The sequence below is a fragment of the Rattus norvegicus genome, chromosome 1, assembly GCF_036323735.1.
Source record: "Rattus norvegicus strain BN/NHsdMcwi chromosome 1, GRCr8, whole genome shotgun sequence".
Lineage (NCBI taxonomy): Eukaryota > Metazoa > Chordata > Mammalia > Rodentia > Muridae > Rattus > Rattus norvegicus.
Window position 1 is genome coordinate 160,743,858 of NC_086019.1, and position 21,836 is coordinate 160,765,693.

A 21,836-nucleotide genomic window follows, 5' to 3' on the forward strand; every position below is an offset into this window, starting at 1 on the left:
TCACTGCCCTCCCCCGTTACCTCTGCCCCAGCACTGTGAAAACTGTTGTGCTCTCAGAAGCACAGCCTTGAACACATCCACATTACACAGACTGTGTGCACTTGTTAACGTGGGCAGGCTTTCTTTGGTTGCCTCTTCCCCTGACCACAGGCCATTGCTTTATAATTTTTCAACAAAGCCATGGGCCATAGATTGCATCATAAAATGATTCTGTCAAATACAGGCTCCTTGTGGGGATCGTTCTCACGGTCAGCATGCAAATTTGTTCTGACCTCAGAAGCACTGTTCTCAGCCAGCTTTTCCACTTTCTTCCAGCACACTAGTAGATCTACAATGTAGCCTGTGCTCAGGGACTCTGCCAGTCTCCTGTTGCCTAGTGCTGTAGTCACTGCCCTTCTAGAGAGCACTCTTCTGTGTGACCTTTCCCATAGACTATTGCAAATCATGACCTTTAGGACAGATTTGGACTGCTACTCTATGGCCTGCGTCTCTGCAGAGACAAGATCTGGGAGCTAGGGTTCTAGTGCTCCAGGCAGACACTGAATTACTTCCTCATTTAGAAACTGAGTGCTGAGGGGAACAGCAGCTCCAGGTGTCCTGGGTGTGCCTCACCTGGCCTGGAGTTCCTGGAGCAAGAGCCTTCCACCTGGGTGGGACCAATGGGGCAAACAGAGGCATGTGGTTTGGCTGTATTGATCTTGGCCAGTGGTTCTCAACCTGTGAGTCTGGACCCCTTTGGGATCTGCATCTCAGATACCCTGCATATCATATAGTTATACTATGATTTATAACAGTTGCAAAATCACAGTTATAACAAAATTATTTTATGGGTGTGGGGTCACCACAATATGAGGACTATATTAAAGGGTCTCAATGTTAAGGTTGAGAACCACTGGTCCAGATAGAGTTTCTGTCATACTGAGCTGTGAGGAGAGGTAAACAGGAAGTGATCTTTAATGCAAACACCATAGGCTCATTCATCGATACTAATTTTTGGTGGATTGTTTTAAGATTTATTTATTTATTATATATGACTATACCGTAGCTGTCTTCAGTCACACCAGAAGAGGGTATCAGATCTCATGTGAGCCACCATGTAGTTGCTGGGATTTGAACTTAGGACCTCTGGAATAGCAGTCAGTGCTTTTAACCACCAAGCCATCTCTCCAGCCCTGGTGGATTGTTTTAAATAGATCTTTTTTGTTTGCTATGTGTTCTTGGAACTGTTTCTAGAGACCTTAATGGTTGTTTTCTTTTGTTTTTAATAACTTACCGGCTTCTCTGAGGAGTAGGTCAGAAGATAGTCTCACAATCATTCAAGAAATAAGGGGAAGGAAAAGGCTATCATTTACTTTCCCCTCTATTCTGACCTCAGTTCTCTCACTTACAGAGTGGGGATAATGTTCTAGTTAGAAGTTCTAAGAATTAACTGAATGCACACAGGAAAACTTAATCAAGTAGCATAGCCAGGCTGATGATCGCATTTTCTTTTCCCAGCTGTTGTGCTTTCTAAAATAAAAGGATGTCACTTTGATTTTTTTTTCAAACCTTAATTTTAATGATGGTTCTTAATTGCTTTAACCTCCCTTGTAGTCCACCACCCACCAGAGGCAGTGGAAAACAAAGGATATGGGGAAGGAGCAACTCCCTTCTTTGTTGTCTGGAAATCTGCAAGTTCAGTTCATAAGTCAGCAGCAGCAGCTCGATCCACTCACAAACACTTCACGGATACACCAGCAGTCCAATCCAGTAGATTTGGGGTAGCAAACAGGAATCAGCAATGGTGGCACTACTTTGCAGAGACAGCCAGGCTTCAGCCTCCGCACGAGTCAGCAGGAGGGACCCAGTGGAACGCCAAGAGAAGTTCTCAGCGGTGTCCCTCTCAGGGAAGTGGAGGTCAGCAAAGACCCAAGACCACACGTGTTGCACAGCCAGGCTCAGCCTCCATCACTGTCCATTGAGTCCTATCTATACTCCCTCCAAAGCCCACGTGTCCTCCATGGGTTTTGCCTCAGCACCTTTGTGTGTCTCAGCAGACTGATTCTGCCAGTCAGCCCGAGTCTACAAAAGTGGCAAGAAACTGCAGCATGCCACCAGAAGGTTTTGGTGTGTTTTTCTCTGTGGAGTTCCAATAAATGTAGTTCAACTATGTAATGTAACCAAACAATAGTAGTGTTAGCAAAAATCCTTCATCACGTGTCCTTTCAGGTGCTTGCTTTAGCAGAACATCCTTTCTCCTGTGTCTGGTTCAGTGAAACTTACTTCACGAGTCTGCCTTAGTGTTTCACTTGTCCACTTCAGGAAAACACTCCTTTACGTGTTTGCCCCAGCAAAAGACCATCTGACACAACTGACTCTCCAAAGAACCTTAAAGTTTCCACTTCAAAAAGACATTATTGGACATAGGAATGTTGTGGTTATAACATGTTATGATTATATTTCTATGCCCCATCTCATTTGGGCTCCACTTGATTTCTTTTTGAATTTGTATATATGGACATTCTGCCTGCCCATACCCTTGCTTGCACCACTTATACGCCTGGTGCCTGAGGAGGACACTAAATCCCCTGAATTGGAGTTACAGATGGACATTGGGAAATGATGTCATCTATAAAGTTCATACTTGAGAACCACACAGTGGAATGACAAAGATGGTGGTGGTGATGATGATGATATACTGAGTGTTTTGTTTTGTTTTTTTTTTAACTTTTTACTGATTGTGAGTTTCACATCATGTTTCCCATCCCACTCATTTCTCCATCTCCTCATGTCTACCCCCTGCCCTTACAACCTGCCCCCCCCATAAAAACACACACACACACAAAGCATAGAAAACATCTCATCATGGAAGCTGTAGTGTGTCACAGTGTACCCCACACTATACCCCTCCGTCCACACATCTTCACCTGCGAATGTTCATTGCAGTGAGTCATTGGTCTGGTTTGAGGTCTCTGGCTTCTGTGACACCATCAATATTGGATCCTCACAGGACTCCTCCGGGTTATCCTGCTGCCTTTGTCTTGGAGATCCTGTAGCTTTAGGTCAGCAGGACCTGTGCTTTCATGCACCAGGACAGATCACAGATGATGCAGATGTTGGGCTGCACCAACTCAAAGCCCTCGATTTGGGCCTGGGTGGTAGCTGAGCTGATGGCTCACCAGCTCTCCCTTAGCCACACCTCCAGGGCGAGCGTGATACTGAGTATTCTTATATGCTAATGCAGGGGATTCTGCTCTCATACAAGAATAAACGTGTCATTTTTATATGTTACTACCAAATAATACTATTTCCAATGCACTGTATCTACTCTCTTCATTAATCAGTAGTTCACACTCTCTTCACAAGAATCCGCCTCAGTCCTCTGAGGGCGAGATTGCTATTCAGAGCATTGCCACAGGTACTGCAGCACATCGGAGTTATTCTTTACTGGTGGGATTTTAATTGTTTCCACTCTTTCACTGTCACCAATACAGCTTCATTGAATACTACTACGTTCTGATTATTTTGCACACATGGATATAGTTATAGCACTGTATTAATTACCTTTATGTTGCTGTTATAAAATACCCTTACAAGAAGCAGTGAAGAAGAGAGGGTTTGGTTAGCTTACATTCCCAGAGGGATGGAGTCCATCCTCATAGGTGAGGCATGGCATGGTGGTCAGGGAGCTGGGTGCTCCTCTTTTTATCCACTCACAGGAAGCAGAAGTGGGGATGAGATGGGATGAGGCTGTGAACCCTTCAAGCCCATCTCAGTGATGCACTTCCTCCAGCAAGACTATACCTCCTAAAGGTTCCAGACCTCCCCGAGTAGCACTACAGCGGGACGAAATGTCTAAATAAGCCTGTGAGGGACTACTCTCATTTAAATCACTGCACACTGTTACAGTAATTGCATGTGGGAAAGACATAGTTTATGTTTTGATTGACTTTATTTTTATTCAACCCCATGTCCTCAAGCCTCACCATCTGATCTTAAGAGTAGCAGGCCCCTTTTTCTTTTATTTGTCTTGTTCTTCCTCAGACGCTCAGCAGGAAAGCAGACAGTTTACACTCTGAACTCAAACTTCCTTTCCTGTACTGCAAATAGTCGCCAGGTTGAAACCTCTCTCAGGACTGAGCATGGGTGTTCTTGTTAGTGGGTGTTCTGGAATGCAGACAGACCCTAATTCTGAGGAAGATTATTTTTACTGTAGAAGTCCAGTGTGTACCAAGATACACATTTGTAGCAGCTGAAAAACAGAAAGAAACTGGACTTACTGGGAGTGGCTAGGCGGTGGAAGTCTTATTAATATGCTCAGCACAGTGAAGCATGGTTCACTGCTGTGTTTCCCTTGGTTTTCATCTCACTTCATTCTACGGTGCCCTCTAAGAACTTGTCAAGACAATTCCTTTAGCACTTCAGCCTGTTTGAGCATAGCTCGATAGGAATCTTTCATGTTCCCTATTACCAAGCGGAAACTCCTTGGAGACTGCACCACAAGGTTTGTCCTTAGATGCTTAGAATTCTATGTGCTAGGGAGATGGCTTACTTGGTAAATTGTTTGCTACACAAGTGTAAGGACCCGAGTTCAGATCCTCAGCACCCATGTAAAGAATAGATACCTGTAACTCTGGTGATGGAGGCAGGGGATCCTGAGGGCTTCCTGGACATCGAGCCCAACCAAAACAGTCAGCTCCGGGTCCTGAGAGAATACGATCTAGAAGTGACTGAGGAAGACACCTAGTGTCAGCCTCTGGCTTCCACACATGCACAAGCACATGCACACAGACACATAAGTTCACCACACAAGTGGCGGTGGGGGAGAATTCTATACTTTGGAATGATTTCTATAGAACCATTCTGAGCCTGGCAGTGGTGGTGCACACCTTTAATCCTAGCACTTTAATCCCACAGATTAATTCTTTAAGCTCCTCTGAGAGGCAGAGGCAGACAGATCTCTGAGTTTGAGGCAAGCCTGGCCTATGAGTTCCAGGACAGCCAGGACTACACAGAAACCTTGTCTAAATGAAAACAAAACAAAAAATCCTTCTGGGTACCATTGCAGCTCTATGGAAAAACGAGCACCCTGTGATATAAGGACCAGTAACTGTGCTGGAGCCTGAGACCCTGCATCCTAGCACTGATCCTTACCCCAAGCAGGCTGTGTGTGACGTTCGACCTAACACTTAATATTTCCACTTTAGGCTTTGGTGTCTAAGTCGTATATAGCTCAGGTCCTTTCAAATCTTTTTTATATCTGTATCATGTAGGTTAGATTCAGCCTCATGGGGTCTCTCACTGAGATTAAACAACTGCCCCCCACCCCACACTGGAGTGTGGCGCATGCAGATGGGTGATATTCTAAATTTCCTTCGTGGCTTTGAGGAGAAGTCATGGATTGGAATAAACAGGCCAACAGCATGTAGTTTTGACTGCAGACCTTTCAGGCTTCTGTGACATGCTGCTGCTTTACCGATTTTATTCTCAACTTTTCCATTCTGGGATTGTGAGGAAACAGGAGTGAGGGCGAGGGGACAAAGGAGAGGACAGGAAAAGCCAAGGGGCTCGGGAGGCTGTGGAGGTTAAGTAAACTTTCCGCCAGGACCGTGTTCTTTTCCAGTGTTAGCTGCTGCTGCTGCTGCTGCTGGCAGCTTCTCCTGCACTTTACGTGGAGATAGCTGACTTGTGTGGGTTTTTCTACTTCATTCCCTTGAGACTGAAACTACTCAGCTATATTTGTTCTGCTGTGAGAACAGATAACTGGGAGGCAGTTCAAAACATTTGTTTAATGTTTTCTTGGAGATCCTTAAAGCAGCAAAGAGCTTTATACCTTGATTTTTTAAAAAAGGTCACTGGTTCTACACATCCTAAAATGTTTGGTGATTCTTAGTTTTCTGTTTCTTTGCAACACTATTTTTTATTTTCTAATGGCAGAGTAACCTTGGAAAGTTGTGTTGCTCTAATAACTTTTTTGTGACCAGGTTAAGGTAGAGTAGCATGGGAAGGATTTTAATGTCATTTGTTGCACTGGTTTCATATATACATTCCCAAATGTCTTGTCTAAATAAAATCTGACACCGAGATGTTTAAGGAGATAAAAAGTGGTAGGTATTAATGAGGTAGCTTATATCTGAATCGTGTGGGTGACCAATCATGAGTGAATGACAGTGGGGACCTGGGAGATTGTGGAGAAAGCCTCCCTTATAGAATACTTTGAACTTATTGCAGGACTAACTCTTCCTACAAGTTGATAATTTTTTTTTGAGGAAGCATTATCATAGTCCAATGTAGAAAGGGCTTGAGACCTCTCCTATGACAGCGTGGCTTCTGAATCCCTCCTTGAAGACCTACCCGAGGCTCTTGAGCTGGTCTTTCCTGAAATACACTTGTGGCTTGCCTGGTGTCTTTGGTTTCTTGTTCTGGTTTTTGCTTTTATTAGAGATTTCCATGTAAGAAAATACATCATGAATATTTCTCCCTACTGATAAAGACCTTCCATTGTTGGGGTCCATGATTTCAGGGATGTGTGTATGACACTGGGGACAGGCTTTGAAGTTTCAGAAACTCATATCGTTCCTAGTCAGTCCCCTTATTTGCCTGCTTGCATGTGTCTCCCCTCCCCCACTTGCTATGAATCCAGTGTAAGCTCTCAGGCACTGTTCCCATACCATTCCTGCCGCCACGCTCCCCGACATGATGGCCATGGATTCTAACCGTCTGAAGCAGTGAGCCCTAAGTGCAGTTGCCTTGGTCATGGAATAGAAAAGTAACTAAGACAAGTCTCTTGTAGTTGAAGCTGGCTTAGCGCCCACCCTGAGCCAAGACTGACCTCACACTCCTATTCTTAACTTCCCTAGCTGGGGTTATAGGCATGAGCCACCATGCCCAGCCCATCACAGGCTCAGGGGGCTGTGATTGTACGGTAGTCTTTTGTTGACTAAAACATAATTGTGCGGTACATGACTTAGCCGAAACAGTCAATATGCAGCCTTTTTAGACTGGCTTCACTTAATTGTAGAACTCATCAAAGTTGTCCATCCTTCCCGGAATTGACAGCTCATTTCTTCTCCACGCTGAATCCCTCTGCATCCCATCCTCTGAGTGCACAGCAGCTTCTTTACCTGCTGTAGGATGTCTTACTTGCTTCCTAGTTTTGGCAGCTATGAGTAGCATAGCTATAAACGTCCATATACACCCATATACAGTTTTCTTTTTAATACGGACATGATATTTCAGCCCCTGTGGATAAAATACGTAGGGACTGATGCATGGCGGGAGTGTGTTTGTTTTCTAAGAGACTAAGTGTGTTACAAAGCAGCTGGGCCTTTTTGCCTTCCAGTCAACACTGAGTGAGCCTGCTGTTTTCCATCCTCTCCAGCATCCAGTGTTGTCACTGCTCTGGATTTTGACCTTTGTCCCAGGTATGTGACGATCTTGATGGGCTCTTCCGGGTGCTTGGCCAGCTTCCTGGTGTGAGTCATTTTCTGTGGATCACATGGCTCAGCCACTCCCACCCTCATCCACTAAAATGAGCAGCCGTTAGTGTTTTCAGCCTTCTGTGACCCAGAATTCCTTAGTATACCTGAATAAGCAAGAGTTTAGGGAGAGTTTTGAGACAACATACCAGTTAGTGATGAGTGACTCAAAATGGACTTCATCAGTATCCAGACATGCTATTTAAAGAGGTTTTTTTGGTCTGTTTTTTAAATATTTATTTATTGTGTGTGTGTCCGTGCTTGTAGTCAATTCTGTCCTTCGCCTGGTAATATGCAAATATATCTATAATTGAGGTGGAACAAGAATTCAGTTTTCAGTGGCAAGAACATGAAGGAAAATCCCCATGAGGAATACAGTGATTAAAAATGCTTGAGTGAGTAAACATTAAACAAAGTGTAAAATTCCTAAATGAAAACAATGTGGCGGGGTTGGGGACGTGGTCAGGTACTGAGAACACTTTAAGCTCTGAGTGGAGAGGACTCAGACTCAGTTCCCAGCACCACAGAACAGCTCACAATCATCTCTAAGTCCACATTCAGAAGGCTCACTCCCTTACCTGGCCTCCAAGGGCACCAGGCACGCACACAGTGTGCATACATACATGCAGGCAAGTGAGATAACCTGGGAACCTAAGGTAGAACCAAATACTGCTGCTCTAAAAAGACAGGCAGCAATTAAATGACTCCCGATGGCATGCTGCTGCACTCCTAGAACAGAGCTCTGCTCAGCCATCTCCGAGCTTCCTCCTGCAGCAGATGGGAACAGATACGGAGTCACCTCTACATACTGTGCAAAGAACCAAAGACCCCGAAACACGCAGCCCTGAATGGGATGTCCCCATCAAGTCCCTCCTGAGGGCTCAGAGAACCCTGAAGAAGAGGAGGCAGAAGGAGTGAATGAGCCGGAGGGGATGGAGGACACCGAGAAAGCAAGGCCCTCTGACTCAGCGGGATCAGAGCTCACATGGATGCAGAAAGACAGAGGCAGCCTGCCTCGGCCTCCACAGGTCTGCACCGGTTTCTCTGTATTCATGTTGTGGCAGTGGTTCTCAGCCTGAGGGCCACGTGACCCTTTCATAAGGGTCGAATGTATATCAGATATTTACATTACAATTCATAACAGTAGCAAAATTACAGTTATGAAGTAGTAATAAAAGTAACTTTGTGCTTGGAGGTCACTACAACATGAACAGTATTGAAGGGTCACAGCATTAGGAAGGTTGAGAAGCATTATATTATGGCTTCCAGTTTAGGGTTTGTCTGGGATCTCTGAGTGTGTTCATAAGTGAGTTTCTGTTTCTTGTGCCTTCTCTTGGGCTCCTTTCCTTCTATTTGTTTGTTTTGTCCAATTTCAATTTGTTAATTTTTGTTTTATCTTACTCTATTTTATTATTATCCCTTAGAAACCTGTTTGTTTTCTAATGAAGGACAGAAAGGGAGTGGATATGGGTAGGAGAAGAGGTGGGGAGAAACTGGGAGGAGTAGAGGGAGGGGAACCATAATTAGGGTATATTGTGTGAGGAAAAGTCGGGTTCATAAAGGGGAAATCCGCAGTATGTGTGGAGGTCATAGGGCAGACTTGCCACAATTCGTGCTCTCCTTCCACCATGTGGGTTCCGAGCATAGAGCTCAGGTCATCAGGCTTAACAGCAGGCATTGTTGCCCACTGACCCATCCACACAGCCCTATATATGTTCTTAATTTTAGCAAGTTCTGTAGAATTAGCAGTAACAGTTTATACCATGCAAGCATTTCCTACTGGTTTCTGTTTCTTATGAAATCATTCTCTATTGCTTTATAACAAATTATAACATTAGTGGCTTAAAACACCGTGCAGTAATTATCTTATGGTTCTGTAGGTCAGAAGTAATAGCATGGCTGGAAGGTGACAAAGGCCAAAAGAAAGCCTGGCTTCCGCAGGCTGGATCCCATCTAGGAGCTCTCTCCTGAACTCCCTGCTTACCCAGGTCTCAGTGCTTGCATTTGCAGTGCCCAGCCTGGTTTCTTAAAGCTCTCTCCCAGGTTGCCCTTGCTAGAGACTGATCTCAGACCCTTTCATGTGTCCCCGCTCCCTCTCCGTGCAGCAGCAGCATGTCACATCCTGCTGACAGATCTCTGACCTCTGAAGCAAGCAGGGAATACTTCAGACTTTTAGAGTGCCCGTGTGAGTAGGTTAGATAGAGCCTCATAAACTCTGGATCATGAAGCTGTTTGATATGGAACTTTAATTGAATTTGTTAAGATCTGATATGGAACTTTAATTGAATTTTGTAAGATCAATTTACACCAGTAACTGGTTTTTGAAAATAGCCATGGTCTGGGAATCATGGGACACGTCTTTGTGTCCCATCTGCCACGCTGAATTTCACCTGTACTTGATCTTACATACCCGCCCACTTGTAGCAGTCCAGTGTTGCCTAGTGTTCTTAGCATGCCTTCTTATAATTTGGTGTTTTAAATTTCTTGATCAGTTTTGAGAACTTGTATACATATATCTTAGCCATTTAACCACGCTTTTATGTAATCTACTTGTCTATGTAAGGAGCAGATTGTTTTCTTGTTTCCTTGGCAGAAGATGTTCTTTGTATTCTGCCCATTAATCACTTACTAATTTTAAAGATTTTTTTTATTAATGTGTATGTGTGTAGATCTGTGTGAATATATGCCATGTGTGCACCTGGTACCCACAGAGGCCAGAAGAGGACATCGGATACCCTGGAAACTGAAATTACAGATGGTTTTGAACTGTCTGATATTAGTTCTGGGAACCAAACACAGGTCCTTTGGAAGAACAATAATCTATCATAACCATTAAGCCATCTCTCTACTGCTAGCATGATTGATTTTACGTGCTGCAAATACTTTTTCTTAATACATCATTCTTCTGTTAGCCTTGTCTGTCTTTGCTTTATTGAACAAAATTTCTTACCTTTAATGTTCTCCAATTCATCTATCAATAGTTCAGTTACAAGTACCAGGTGTTTAAAATTACAAATTTAAGATTACTACCTTAACCCTAACATTAACCCCCCAAGTCCCAGGGTGGTAGTTTTTGAACTAGAAAGGTTCAGACTTACTTTGTTTTTACTCTTGAGGTAATTCATACCTCGCTTTATTTCCCAGGTCCCCTGAACTCGTGGGTGCCAGCCATCCTCTTGCCTCAGCCCTGGGTAGCTGAAGAGCTGTGTGCTCCTGTGCCTCGTAGATGAGTTCATGAGTTCACTCTCCACATGTGCTTATCTAATCGAGCCAAAGTTAATTTAATGCAAATATGTATGTGGAGGGGCTTGCATACTGGTACCCTGTGTGAGGAAGTTAGAGGACAGTGTTCATGAGTTAATTTTTTCTTTCAGTCATATGAGCCCTGAAGATCAAACCAGGTTGTCAGGTCTGGAGCAGGCACCTTTACCCAATGAGCCGTCTCCATGAGCCCAGAATTAGCTGTTTCTCGGTGCATCATAGGCATGTCTGGTGCCCTTGGAGGCTAGAAGAGGGTATCAGATCCCCTGTCACTGGAGTTGGGCATGGTTGTGAGCCACTATGTGGGTGTGGGGCACTGAACTCAGCTTCTCTAGAAACATAGGCAGTTCTCTTAAGCACTGAGCTGACCTCTGCAACTCCATGTGTGTTATTTTAAATGTCTTATTTTACTTTGCATAGTGTTTCCAAGGTTCATCTCTATTTTAATATAAAAGCATACACTTAAACATATGTAGGTATATGCTTTCTTATGCTATTTTGCACATATCACATTTGTTTATGTGTTTTGCACGTATCACATTTGTTTATCTATTTTTGCATTGATGGATATTAACATTGTGTTCCCCCTTTGGCTGTTGTGAACATTTTTGTTCACATATTGTTAAGAACATTTGTACATAAGTATTCCTTTATTTATTGAACTGCAAAGTTAATACTTTGAGACATGCCCCATAGGAATACAAGAAACTTGGAGGGATGAGTGACTCCTTACCCTCTGAAGTAGCCTGGGGCCAAAGGGCTACCTGCCTGGACAGATGCGCAGAAAGGACCCTGTGACTCAGAGAAAGGGGGTATTCCTGGTGCTTCCAGAGGGTGCCTGATGGGACAGGCTCCTTGAACACAGGCAAGTGGCAAGAGGGCTGGTCTTGGCTGGTCTTGAGCCTGCGTGGCTGCCTGGGTTCCTGCTTCCTTCGCCTTCCCCCTCTCTGCATCTACTGCATGTACTTAGATCCTCTGCTCCTTCATTTTCTTCTGGACAAAGTTACTTCAGGTCATGGCCACAGCTGCAGTTTCAGCCTGCCTCAGTTGTATCCTTTCATTCTATCTCCAAGTATTTATTTTAAAACCTCATTTTAATTCTTTCTAATGCATACCTAGAAGTACAGTTCCTGGATAATTATATTTTAAAATAAGAAACCACTAAACTCCTTTCCCTTGATAAATGTGTTATTTTTTCATTTCTGTTTTAATGTTTTGGTTTTTTGTTTGTTTTGGTTTTGATATTGGTTCGTGTTTTCTATTGTGAGCAGTGAAAATTGTATCACTCTCTCCTGTAAAGTCTTCTCAGGCTTGTTTTTATAGCCTACTGAAGACTACCTTGGATATTGGTCCACTCATTCTCCTGCTAACTGAATTCTTCCATTTTTAAGTTGCCATTTTCTTGCTTGAGCATCCAGTTGGTTGTTATAAACTTCCGGCTGTTCACAGTTCTCCCATCCCAGTGGGAGAGGGTAGGCCTGTGGTGTATTTCCTTCTGTCCTAGCAAGGGTCACTATTTTGTGCTGCCTGGGAGGACCTGCGCAGTTTGGTTTGGTTTTGGCAGTGTCATCAGGTGAGACGGTGGAGGCAGCGAAGGTGAGGAAGGAGGGGACAGATGTTGAGACCCCTCTGGCTAAGCTCACATGATGGGAAGATTGCTCACAGGAGAATCACCACTGTGACTGAGGGCGAGACAGGTGTCGCCAAACCCAGTTACCTCCTGTTTCCTTTTTACTTCCCTTTCCTCCCCCTGGGCGTCTTTAGCACAGCCATCAGTGTTCCCTGTGCTCTGTGGTCTTGTTCTCTCTGGCTTCAGAGGTCTCCACCCTTCTCTGCACTGGATGACAGCTGCATCTTCAGCCCCCAGGCCTTCCGCATACACATACTTTGTGGACATCACTTTTAGGATGTCTGTCTGTCTTCCTTCCCTTCTCCTCCTCCCCTCTTTCTTTCTTGTTTTTTGTTTATTTGAAGCATGGTTTTTCTGTAACAACTCTGGCTGTCCTGGAACTTGCTCTATAGACCAGGCTGGCCTCAAACTCAGAAGTGCTAGAACTAAAAGCATGACCCACCACACCCAACGGAAATATTTCTTAATGCAAATAGTTCACAATGATTTTTTAATACTATGAAATAAAATTTTATAGACATTATAACTCAATACACACAGAAGTATAAAAACCAGTGTAATAATTTAATTGTAATATAAGGGTAAATGAACTATCTTACAATGCATGCATTTCATCCTACAATGCTTATACATAACATTGGAAGACGGTGAAGTAGGATTATGTTTGCAGCCACTTGAATAAATCAGATAGATTTATTTTCTAAAATTTTCTAAAAATTTTTTGTCTAACTGCTAATAAAATGAAACACTGAAAAATGCTCATAATCACCAGAAAACTCTCAAACCTGATAAGCACTTGTAGCAAAGTGGTTATCAACATACAAAAACATAGGAACTTTTCTGTGTCCCACTAATGAGCATGCTAAGCAAGAAATCAAGAAAGCAATACCATTTACAGTAACCTCAATAGAGACCAAACGCCTAAGAATAAACCCAAGGAAGGAGTTGGAAGCCCTCTGCACTGAGAACTAAACACTGACGCAAGCACAAGAAGATGAACCACTGCCCATGCCTATAGACTGGGGAGAATTCATGTGACCAGAATCACTGTACAGATCAAATGCAGTCCCCCCATCAGAATTCCAGTGTCATCATTCAAAGTGCAAGAAACAAATCCTTAAACTTATGTAGAAGCATAAACACTCCAAATAGTCTGAGCACCCAGGAGGCAGAGGCAGGCAGGTCTCTGAGTCTGCGGCCAGCCTGGTCTACACAGTGAGCTCCAGGACAGCCAGGGCTGCACAGAGAAACCATGTCTTGAAAGCCAAAACAAAAAAAAAATCCTCCAAGTCACCAAAACAAAAGAGTTCTGAGAAAAGGGTGGTGCCATGAACACACATGTGAGTGGTTTTTATGTTGTTTGGGAATATTGTGAGGTCGTGGAGAATGTAGACATTTAATCAGACAGTTAAAATGCATTTGCAGTCTGAGTTTAAATCTTGAAGAGGCCATGAATACAGAGACTGGTAATAATTTTGTCCACAAGTTTACAGGAGTCTAAAATAGGGGGCTAGCAAGATGCTGGAGAGCACTGGCTGCTCCTCCAGAGGACACAGGTTTGGCTCTCAGCACCACCTAGCAGCTCACACCCATATGTAAATCCCGCTCTAGGGGATGCAACACTCTCTTCTGGCTTCTGTGGGCACCAGGCAAGCACTCACTACACTTACATAATCGCAGGCAAAATGGTCACACAGGTAAAATAAAAATAAACAAATCTTTTTAAAAACTATAGTAGAAGTACAGTTAATATTTTAATAATATGACATGTTCTGGAAGCTACTCCCTGAGAAAATTAGGTCTTAATTGTAGCTCAAATTTAGAGATCATGTGAATTGTCATATTTAATGTTTTAATTCATAATCTGTTGCCTTGGTTTACCCTTAATCAGAATTACATTTTTGGGGAAAATTCATGAAAATTTCTATGTCCTGCACTTACTGTGTTTTGAAATTTCATGGTAAGCTCCTCGGCTGTTAGAACTGTCTACATATGTATGCTCTGTTTTAAAGCATATGAACTCCTTTTATTTTACTGAGAAGGAACAGTCCTTACATCTAACTGCAATTTTTTTTTTGCTATGGCTCATGTGTGGTTGTGAAAAGCAAAATAAAATCCATAATAGCTTTTTGTGGCTTGTGTTTTTATTTACAGCCTTCAAGCAAAATAAAGGTACCCGAGGAGAATTTCTTTGATGTTCCTGCTTTCTTAACTGTCTCAGGACAACTTCACCTAGAAGTGATGTCAGGGTACAGAATTTTATTTTTCTATTTATGCTGATTGTGATTTGGGGCAGAATGAAACAGTGTTCTCAAACATAAAAGCTGAAAATATTCTATCACTAGTCTACGAAGTCTGTTTAATGGACAATTTGAAAATGTGCAAAGGAGGGGTAAGAAAGATGGCTGAGTGGTTAAAAAGAGCACTTGTTTTTAAAGTAGACCTGGGTTTGGTTCCCAGCAGCACATGGTGGCTCATGTCTGTAACTCCAGTTGCAGGGGATCTGTCATTCCCTTCTGACTTATGAGGGCATCAGGCATGTACATAGACACACATGCAGGCAAAACCCCTCACACATAAAATAAATATAAGAAGACAAGGAAAAAGAAACATCTAAATGTTTTCCAAGTAAAGCCATACTAGTCTAGACTTCTTTTTAGTAAAAGGTGTAACAGCAAAGTGTGAAATTGTAATTTTTTATTCTTAATTATTCTTGCTTAAATCCTAACCATGTAATCAAAATTTCAATACAATTGACCATATGTGTGGAATTAAAGGCTGTACATGGCTTATGTCTGAGTCATATACTAGCTCATTTCACTTGAAAGAAAATAGAGGAAAGTAGGGAACGTTTTTGTTCAGCTGTTGATGTGCATGTGTTCATGCGTGTCTGCATGTCTGCGTATCTGTGTTAGAAGAGGACATTGGATCCCTTTGAAGGAGTTGCAGGCCATTGTGAGCTGCCTGATTGGGAGCTGGGAACTGAACTCAGGTACTGTGGAAGAGCTGCAGGCACTCATACTCACTGAACCATTTCTGCAAACTATCAGCTGTTGGATTTTAAAAAGAAAGTTAATACACTGCACTGTAGATCCATTAACAAGTCTCAAGTTACATTGAGTAAATTTCTACCACCATCAGACTTTTGGAAAATATCTTGAGCCCAACTTCCCCTTCCTTAAAGAAGAGATTGGACAACAAACTCTGAAGAGTTTAGAGCTGTAATCCTAGCACTTCAGAGATAGTCATCATGTCGTCACAGTCTTAACAACCAGCCAATTAGGGGAAGCCCTGGGTCCTGCTAAGACTGAACCCCCAGTGAACTAGATTGGTGGGGGGAGGGCGGCAGTGGGGGGAGGGTTGGGAGGGGAACACCCATAAGGAAGGGGGGGGGGATGTTTGCCCGGATACCGGGAAAGGGAATAACACTCAAAATGTATATAAGAAATACTCAAGTTAATTAAAAAAAAAAAAAAAAGAACTCCGTATTAATTACAAGTGGGTTGGTGTCCTAGAGATCAATAAACCTTAACTTCCGGTATTATTTCTTATAACTGAACAAAGTATTGTTATATTTGAGGACAAAATGTACAAATTGATATGTATGTAATACAGAGGTTTTTTTTCACAGTAAAGAAACAACAGAGCAAGGGTATTCTAAGTGATAACTTTACATGGGTCTCTATTCTCATACTTCGTCAAACAGATAGTACTTTTTAACTTACCTTTTGCCCTATATTCAAGGTATAGGTAAGCTATACTGAGGCACTAGCCTGTAATTATAAGATGATGAAAGGAGGACCAGTAGTTCAATGTCAGCCTTACCTATATAGCAGTATACATATATATCTGAGGCCAGCTTGGGCTGTATGATACATTGTCTCAAAACAAACAAAATAGTACTAATTTCTTTACCCTATACTGGTAGAGGCAAGGTCTCTCTCCCTCAGAAGGATTATGTATGGTATGTAAGCTTATCAAACGCTTGTTCCTATATTATAAAACTGCTAATGTAATAAACATGCCTCTTTCTCAGTATCTATAAAGTACACGTGTATAATGTATATATACACAAGTGTATAATGAAACTTGATGAATGATTAATTTGTGGAATATTAGGTCTTAAATTTATAATATGTATTTCTAATAATATCCTGCAAATGTTCCTAATTTAATATGCATAATTCTAGAACTATGAATATACAATATATCGTGCTTCATGATTTACTCTAGTAAGAATTTTTTTATCATTCCTTCTCTTAGCTCTGTGTTTTATTTAATTTTATTTAAAAGACTGTTAGACAGCATAAGTGTGGTTAAATTTAGAAGGCTAGCATTTTCCAAAGAATCTCTGCTAGTCTAATGGGCTTATGACTGTTTCCAAGGTTCTTCATTCTTTAAATAGCTGCTGTTCAGGAATCGTCTCTGGATGTACAGGCAGGTCACAGATGCAGTGCAGTCCCCACCTCCCCCTGGCCATTCCCTCACCTTTCATTACTGTGATGCATTTGTCAAAACGAAGAGCACAGCGTTAGCGAGCAGCCGTTAAGCAGATTCCACGCTCCATTTGGGTTCCGCTGGCTTCTCTGCTAATCATATCTCCTTTCCGGGATCCAGCTGAAGAATCTGAGATGCGGTTGTCCCGTGCCCCAGACTCTCCTTGTCTGTTGCTCTGTCCCATTCTTTGTTTTTCATGACCTGTAGGATGGAACCTAATCTTAATTCACCTGATGTTTTTCTCCAGATTAGACCCAGATCATGCAGGTTTTTGAAAAGATTAGCACAGAGACGAAGTGCTTTCTCACTGTGTTCTCTGAGAGAGTGTATGTCGTATGTGGAGCTGTTGGCTGCACTGTCAGAGAAGTACTGATTGTCGGATCTCTTCAGGGACAATGTACCAGCTTCTTTCTCAACTCTGCTTTATACGAGCATCCCTAACTCCACCTCCACTTGGGTGAGCGCTTGGGGTGCAGGAAGTGAAACTCACCAGGGATATCTAGATATCTGGTTCTGTACAATAGGTCCATTCATTTTTATTTAGTCTGTCGTTTTCATCAGAGTGGACTCAGGTGCATCTATCCCACAGCTTGAGTTAATATTGTTCTCCACTTAGTTTCTAAACTGCTTTAGCTGTGGAAAACTTAGTACAGCGTGAGTCTGCGGTGCCTTTCACGTGTCTGCTATCCCATGAGTTCGTTCTTTTACATCCTGATACTACAGGATGTCTGTTTTCCCTTTAGTTTTTATGTTTTCCACCTTTATCATCCCTCCCTTTGATAAATCTGTACTGACACATAATCCCTACCTGAGACCCGTAGTTCACATGAGCATTCATTCTTAGTGTTGTACGCTCTGTGCTTTTGACATGTACCCACCCTTACACATACAGAATAGCAGCCCTGCTGTGGAAATTCTGGCATCAGTCTGCCTTGTATCTCTGTAGCTTCCCCATTTCTATAGTGCCTCAGACTTGGAGTCATACAGTATGCAGCCTGTCAGAGTGGCTTCTTTCCTTAATAGTATGCATTGAGGTTCCTCTCTGTCTTTTCATTACTTGATATCTCATAGGTTCATGGTTACTGAGATGCACAAATATTTATTACATCATAGACTTTGAGCAAGGCATGCATTAAATAAGGAGTTGTATTTGTGGTAGCCATTATGTCCTATTCACAAGAGCAGATGTCAAAGGACTTTGACCTTGATGTGTTGAATGTAATTTCGAGGTAATGTTGTTTTAATGTTTACATGACAGTATATTTTAAAATGACATTCAGTTTTAATTGCTAAGACTTTTATATTTTATATTATACCTTGCTTTTGTATTCTTAAAACCTCAGAAATCCAGTTTTCTTCCCATTATTATAGGCTGCAGTTCGTGTTTTCTCTATTGTCTCTGGAGTATCTTTTGTCATGATGAATATATTATTGAGTGAATTATGTTTAGACAAATCATTAAAATCTAGAAAACTGCATAGTTTCTCTGTCCCATTCCTTTATCAACTCCCAGGTTCTTAGAATCTATTATTGAACTTCCTATGAAAAAGTTAGGACTTTGTGCCCATCTCTTGCAGGGATAATGAAGGACACTACAAGCTAAAAAGTGGTTGAAGATGCTGGGTGTGTTTAGCACAGGGAAGACAGAAGCGGGATGGTTTTATAGGTGTTAAAGCTGGCTTCCTGGCTTTCTATAAGAATACCGTGTTCAGAAGAGTAAATTATATATATATTTTTTTCTTTTTCTTATTTCTTTTTTTCGGAGCTGGGGACCAAATCCAGGGCCTTGCACTTGCTAGGCAAGCGCTCTACCACTGAGCTAAATCCCCAACCCCTAAATTATATATTTTTAAGAACAACTTTATTGACATATCATAAAGTTCACTCCTTTAGGCTAGGAAAATGGTCCAATCAGTAAAGTATTTGCCATGCAAGTGCAAAGCCCCAAGTTCAATTCCCAGAACCCATGTGTGTTTAAAAGCCAGAGATAGTAGTACATGATTGTAATCCTCACACAAGGCTATCAAAACCAAGTAGGCCTTGAGGAGTATCCGCTAGCTCTTTACTGAGCTCTAGGCTAGGGAGAGAGAGATCATCTCAAAAACAACAAAAAATTTAAAACAAACCAACAAAGAAAAAGAAAAAAACAAAAGACCAGTACCTAAGGAGTGATACTCCCTGAGGTTGACTTCTGGCCTCTGGGTATATACATACACAGGTGTGTATATACACACACACACACACACACACACACACACACACACACACACAGAACCTCCAGTCCATCCTTTGAGGGATGGTAGACATAGAATTTATTGTTCATGAAATACAATGTCTGTTGGTGTTATCCAAAAGCAGCTACCTATTAGTGAACTAGGAGACATTATACTAATCCTTAGTAATTAGATCCATATGGACAGTGACTATATCTATAAAAAACAAAGCAAATATTGTTACTTCTTTCAATTACTGTCCAAATTGCTCAGGTAGTTTTAATTACTTTTTTAGGAGAAAAAAAAATCTGTTTTGTGCTTGATGAATTTTAGTTAGATTGAGAACAGTTTTTGTCATTTTGATTTTTTTTTTTTTTTTTGGTTCTTTTTTTTGGAGCTGGGGACCGAACCCAGGGCCTTGCGCTCCCTAGGTAAGCGCTCTACCACTGAGCTAAATCCCCAGCCCCTTGATTTTTTTCTTACTAGTTTTCCTTAAAAATAGCCATGATTACTCATTTACTCAATAGTGGCTTTAATATTCACATGAGGAGTATGTAACTGTTGGACATCTAGAAGGATATTGAACATGGAGAGGGTTACTAAGATGCTAGGATAACCATGCCAAAAAGACTGGTACTGTCTCCCAAATAAATGGTCCTGTTAGCTGAAGTAAATGTAGTCAGAGAGAGTTAAACTGGAATTCTGTCTTGTTTACATAGTTAATAAGTTTACTGTCTGGGACACCACTTATGATCTATAAAAACCAATAACAATTACCTTTTAGAGCTGTTGTAAGAATTAATTGGGTACTGTAAAGTCATGTGTTTGTCACAGTATGGGCACTGAATTGTTAGGTGCTCCACTGGTGGCAGTGCTGACAGCTGGCACCTCTGGAGGATGGGTCTAGCTAAGATACTGTGACCAGGAGGAAACAGCTGACAGGTAATTTTCAAGTTGTTTTACACAACAGAATTAAATCTAGAGTTCCCAGGAAGCAAGAGAGTTGGAATAGACACTGTGTCTGCCTGGACTTAGAACTCACAAGACAGGTCAGGTTAAACCAGATCAGTGCCTGCAATGAAGGAGTGGATTAAATCATAGAACCTAAATACCTCCAGAGGACCACAGCAGAACTACGACAGTTTTTGAGAACAGATTAGACTGTGTATGACTCCAGCTCCAGCGGGATCCAATACTGCTGGCCTATGCAGATACCAGCTCTTGTGTGCACATAATTAAAAAATAAAAGTAAATCTCTTTTAAAAGCTTGGGATACTATTCTGTTGATATACTGAAATATTTTAAGTGTACCTGATATATGAAAGTGAATTCTTATTTGTCTTTTTCACATAAATATGAATTCCTGTTTATGTCCATTTAAATCTTTTGGTATTTTTTTCAAACTAAAACTTAATTTTTTTTCTGTATGCTGTACTTGAGTTACCTAAATCTCTGACTTGTCTCTGTATATCTTATTTAGCTGAAAGTTACCATGACAGACTTAAATGGAGATTAGGCAGATCGAGTATCTGTACAACTTTAGAAAAACTGCCAACCGGCTTCCTAAAGTAAGCCTCTTTCCTGTGCCCAGCAACAGGTGAGAGGGAGTGAAGTTACACCGGTGCTCACTCCAGGCCAGTGAACATGAAACAGCTTCTGGCCAAACCAGGGTGTATGCTCACCCTAACACATCCTAACGCAGGTGACTATGAGTGCAGTAAATCTGCCTTCCCTAGGATTGTATTTTTTAAAGGGAACTATTTAATAGACGGCCTAATAGGCCTTAGTAGAAATACTAATAAATTTTGTGGAAAGTATTAGTAAGCTTTCTTTAATACAAAATACAGGAGCTAGAGAGATGGAGTGGCTAAGAATATTGGCTGTTCCTTTAGAGAATTCCAGTATGTTCCCAGCACCTCATGGTGGCTCACAACCACGGGAAAATCGGTGTCCTCTGATCTCTAGGCACCAGGTTCAATGTGATGCACATACACACAGATTAAGAAATCGTTAAGAACTGGGCAGTGAGGGACTTCATTTTTGCTCCCTTAAAAAAATGCTAGTGAAGAAACTGGTTTGTTGCTTTTCCTTCTCTCTCATGAGCAAAAGCTCATGACAAGTTTGCACAGGTATTGGTTAATCTTGTTTTCATTTCTCTTGACCCTGCCACCTACTAGATCTCCTATGAACTATTGTATCCTGAAAAAAGCAGGCATGTGTTGCCGTTTGAAGCAGGTGGGTAGAGTAGACGGCGCGTGTGGAGGTACATAAATCCTTACAACTTGGAGGTCTGTGAACCCTACCTAGCAAGCCTTACTTCACATTTAAACTCTTACTGTTGTTCTTAAGAATCCCTTTATTATAGACACTGGTTTTCATTTCTGCAACATTTATTTACTAACTTTAGCTTTTTCAGCTGAATAATCCCGGTCTTTTTCTTCTTGTTCTAATTTAGGACACTGGCAGGAAGTTTAACAACAACAAAAACTGAACTCTAGTAAATGTTATTTTAGGACTATTACACCAAAAGGTTTTCTCTATATATCTTTTAACCTAAATACACATTTGATTTGAAAATACTGCTATTTGCTCTATAGTTGTAAAAGGTTTGGTATAATTGACCATTTGAAGCTAACAATCCAGTAGTTCAACCCATGATCTCTTTACTTTTCATGTAAATTACAACAAGATCTGTACCATTAAGAGGTTCTGTTTATCGTGTTTGTTTGTTTGTTTGTGTAAGGCAGCATCTCATAGCTTGGGCTATCCTTGAACTCA

General features: G+C 41.7%; 1 protein-coding gene and 1 long non-coding RNA gene across 7 annotated transcripts in view; one reads left to right on the plus strand and one right to left on the minus strand.

The window, feature by feature from the left end:
* Nars2 (asparaginyl-tRNA synthetase 2, mitochondrial) overlaps positions 1–21,836 on the plus strand; it is a 111,632-nt gene that overhangs the window by 32,178 nt on the left and 57,618 nt on the right. For 5 of the 6 annotated variants that reach the window (XM_063284991.1, XM_063284989.1, XM_039105949.2 and 2 more), the window contains exon 6: positions 14,503–14,597. The exons of the other annotated variant lie outside the window; for it this stretch is intronic. In XM_063284991.1, coding sequence (XP_063141061.1) covers positions 14,503–14,597 — 95 coding nt within the window. The remainder of the gene's footprint in view (positions 1–14,502; positions 14,598–21,836) is intronic. 6 annotated transcript variants of the gene reach the window in all.
* LOC134485155 (uncharacterized) lies at positions 1,535–19,407 on the minus strand. The gene is made up of 2 exons (XR_010063118.1): positions 16,837–19,407; positions 1,535–4,231 (listed from the first exon to the last, which is right to left on the minus strand). It is a non-coding gene; the product is annotated as an uncharacterized LOC134485155 (long non-coding RNA).